The 4,311-nt window shown below is 33.0% G+C and overlaps 1 protein-coding gene across 1 annotated transcript; it reads right to left on the minus strand.

Annotated features, from left to right (window-relative positions):
- Positions 1-1,395: 1,395 nt before the first annotated feature.
- LOC111382808 (3-ketoacyl-CoA synthase 6-like) lies at positions 1,396-3,191 on the minus strand. Its single transcript, XM_023006847.1, has one exon. The coding sequence runs from the start codon at positions 3,100-3,102 to the stop codon at positions 1,612-1,614; it is 1,491 nt and encodes a 496-aa protein (XP_022862615.1). The 5' UTR covers positions 3,103-3,191; the 3' UTR covers positions 1,396-1,611.
- Positions 3,192-4,311: the final 1,120 nt, after the last annotated feature.

The following is a 4,311-nucleotide window of genomic DNA, read 5'->3' on the forward strand; positions in this document are numbered from 1 at the left end:
CTATTCCCCCATTTTCATTTTCAGGTAATGGGGATCAAACAGGGGCTAAGTTGGGGCTTGAATGTTGAACCTTATGGCTAGGTAAGGTAGCATAATCACTCTTTTACCTCCACAAACATAATATACATTAGCCTTACGCCCTTTGCACAGAAATGATTGTACAGAAGTCCATCAGATTACTCACATGGTGGGTTCCATTGGGTGATAAAACAATGCCAAAAAATTATCCACCCACCCCATATTGTGTGTTGTTTGGCCAAATGGGTCGGGTCTCAAAACTTTGATTTCGACTACTCATTTAGCCTACTCTTCTCAAAAATCGTATATTAGCATTTTCAAGAGATTTTAATTCATAAATTAAAGAATCTATAAATTTAGATAGTAAATTTTGATTTTGAAAATGCACTTTTTAACAAAAAAAAAAAAAAAAAAGGGGACACCCAAACAAAGGATTTATTTCACCTTTTTTTTTATATGTCAATCACCAATCAATTCAAATACAATTTAAAAAATTTAGAAAGTACTGGAACATAATATTGAAATCTGTAATTTATTAAATACACTCACTATAATGTAAGAATTTAGATGCCTTGAAGTCTATTTTTAACCATTGACTCTTTAAAATAGAAAGCATCTTGTATTAAGAGATTCTTGAAGATTCTAACATTAATTATAAGATTACCTCGAAACTCAATTATTTAACATATTTGCTACATAAAACTAATTGACTAGACATGATAATTCATTACTTCCTCCGTCTCATTTATATAGGCTTAATTTCCTTTTTTTCTTATTTCAAATATATGGTCTTGTTTCTTAATTTGGAAAATTTTGTTTTTTTCCTTAACTAATATACTCTTTTTAATTTGCCTAGTTACAATCAATTTTTCCCACTTAATTTGCCTACTTCTTAAAAGATCCAAATACATGCACATTTCCCAATAATTTGCTAACTTCTTGAAATTAATTTTCAAATTTTTTACTAATTCCAACAATAATTTATTACTAGTTGTTCAAAATTAAATAAGGGTAAACTAGAAAATTTCTTGGCAAAATTACTTTTTCAATGACATTTAATAAAATTTCTTAATTCGTGTGAAAAATGAAATAAGTCTATATAAATAGGACGGAGGGAGTATTTTTTTCGCACCGGTCTATTCCTTAATCATCTTGTCTTTTCTAATCTAGCATTCCCGAACCACAAGTTTTTCACAAGTCGTTCACCTGTTTCATGATCCTGACTCACTACTCTCTTAAATTCTGAAATCTGCTTACAGCTGGGGTGTGACCTGTGAGAGACTGACAATTAGTATATGCTAAAATATTTACTCCCATGCAAGAATCTGCACTTTCTACTGGTTTTTACTATGTTAAAAACAAAACTTACAGCTGCTGTTTTCAAAGACCATGAATGTCTTTATCTTCATTCATTTATTGGCATCATCAAATGATACATAATAACTGATGGTATCACATCAAATTTTGAGAAATTTAAATAATTATACATCTTTATATTGTAGCAGTAAATTTTATGAGTAAATGCATACAGAATTTTTTTTTTTTTTCAGAAATCTATGGCTAAAATTTGTAGAAGAAGACAAATAAATTCCCCTAGAGCTTCACAATTTCTGGGATGTGCACTGGATACCTATCAATGCAGTCTTGCCAAGGTCCATCAGTTGTTGTTTTAATTGTCCTGTTACATTTCCAAACAGCACTGTTACATTTGAATCCACTTCCAAAAGCTATTTGCCAAACTCTATCCCCTTTCTTCATCCTGCCTTTGGCCTCAATGTAACTTAATTCGTACCATAATGAAGACGAAGACGTGTTCCCAAATCTATGCAGTGTCATTCTAGAGGCCTCAACGTGTTCAGAAGACAGTTGGAGGTTCTTCTGAAGTTCATCGATCACCGCTCGGCCTCCGGCATGGATGCAGAAGTGCTCAAAGGCTTGTTTGAAGTCAGGAATGTAGGGTCTCCATTTAGGGTTAAAGATTTTTCGACCAATTAAAGTGAAGAGAAAAAGGATTTGTTCTGATGCAGGAAGGACTAAAGGGCCTATTGTGGTTATATTGGATTTCAAAGCTTCACCAGCTATAACCATAAGGTCTTTTGACAAATTAATCCCAACTTTTCCCTCTGAATCTTCTTGTTCATAAACACATTTATAGGCCTTATCATCAGAACCCTTGTGGGTTCTAACCACATGAACTAATCGATACTTAGCACGGCGTTTATCGCGACTCTTGTTCGATAAAAGAATCGCAGCACCCCCCATTCGAAACAAGCAATTTGGAAGAAGCATTGCCCTTTCTGAACCTTGATAGTAATTTGGTGTAATAATTTCAGTACTAACAACGAGGGCATATGAATTTGGATGTGCCTGCAGGAGATCTCTAGCCAAATCCATTGATATTAAGCCCGCACTACACCCCATTCCAGAAAGATTGTAACTCTTTATGTTACTCCTAAGTTTGTACTTATTCACGACCATGGCTGAAAGGGATGGTGTGGGAGAAAAAAGGCTGCAATTAACGATAAGAATGTCGATATCTTTTGCTTTGATCCCGGTTTTCTGCATAAGGGAATCAATGGCAGAGAATATGACTTCCTCGGCTTCTCCTCGGGCCGCTTCCATTGTAGGGGTTGGAGGGATATACTGAATTGCTGGAGGCAAACAGGTTTCTTCTCCAAGGCCTGATCTTTCAAGAATTCGCATTTGAAAATCGACACTTTTGAGATTATCCTTTAGGATTAGTCTAGAGTGTTCCATGAAAGTCGAGAAGGGGACACGATATGTTACAGGTGGCTTGTAACAGGCATAATCGACTAGATATATCGACCGAGGCTTTGACATGAAGTAGAGAGTGCAAATCAAGATGATCAAGAATGAAGAGCACAAGATTTGCACAAGGTCAATATCGAGTGATTGCCAAATTTTGAGCATTTCTTCCGGTCCTAGCAGGATAATTTGGAACAAAATTCCCACCATGATTGGAATCAACAAGAAGGTTAGAATGTGATTTACAAGGTATTGGTACCCAAGTTTGACATACTTGAGTTTGACAGAATTAGAAAAATTTGGCAACACTTGTGGCATTTTTAGAGATAGAAAGAAAGAGGGCTGATTGTGGACAGAGAGAGAGGGGGAGGAGGTGGTGGTGGAGATGAGAGGAGGGAAGCGGTGGTGGGGGAGAATTTAAAGGCTGGAATTTGATGAGTCAGCAATGAATGAAGGCAGGTAAGAAAATTAAATGAACAATATTTCTTAGGTGGAGTTTCTGTTGTTAATAACCTTACCCTATATACTTAACCCGCCTTTCTTTTTCTCCATAGTAATAAAGACTACTTTCTCTGTATTCAAATTTTGTACTTGCATGTTTGGCGATGCTTCAAAGTAAAAGTGGCTTAAAATTAACCTTTTGTTCCAAATGTTACTTTTTAAACTTTTAAGTTAAAAGTTATTTATTTTAAAGTTAATTTGTCAAAATAAGTAATATGATTATTTCTAAGCTTAATCAATAAAAACCTTTTTATAACTTATTTACTTATAAGCAAACTCGCTTATAGGTAAATTTTCTAAACTTAATTAGACATGAGGTTATGACAAAATAGACTCATAGTCAATGGAATAGATGGGAGCGTACATGAAAGTAAATATATACAATTTATGGATAACTTTATAGTTCATGTTGACTCGCGCGCGTGTGTATATATATATATATATATATATATATATATATAGACACACCTAATTAATATTGGAAAAACCAGTAGACAAGAGATGGGTCATACACGAACACCTCAGAATGTCATGGCTTTTCTACTAATTTTGTTGTTTGGTATAATTTCAATTACTTAAATATTAGTTTTATTTTACATTTTGTCAAGTTTTAAAATAAGCTTAGAAATTTTAGTGACAAATTAATCTAATGTTAAATTAAACAGTTAGAAAAATAATTGAATACTTTTTAAATAATTTTTTTTTAAAATTTTTAAATAAATTGAATAAAACTAATGATTTTAACAGTTGATAAATAATTATTGTAACTTATAAAAACAGGAAAATTATGATTATCATTTAAATTGTTTGATTTTTTTTGGTCCATAATTAGTTTACCAATTGTTCCTATTTATCTACTTAATCTTCTTGCCAAATGCGAATAAATTTCTACCACTTCAAGATAGAATAAAGAACGAATTGGGGCGTCAAAGAATGAATTGACAAACCACTTATTTATTTTTGGTTAACTGATTTAATGACTTGAGGATGATTCCAGTAAACGCTATACTTATTTCAGACAATAAA

This window comes from Olea europaea, unplaced genomic scaffold, assembly GCF_002742605.1.
Source record: "Olea europaea var. sylvestris unplaced genomic scaffold, O_europaea_v1 scaffold256, whole genome shotgun sequence".
NCBI classification, from domain to species: Eukaryota; Viridiplantae; Streptophyta; class Magnoliopsida; order Lamiales; family Oleaceae; genus Olea; species Olea europaea.

Bases quoted from the DNA above. Each gene is read 5' to 3' on its own strand.
- LOC111382808 (XM_023006847.1), bottom strand. From the start codon at position 3,102: ATGCCACAAGTGTTGCCAAATTTTTCTAATTCTGTCAAACTCAAGTAT.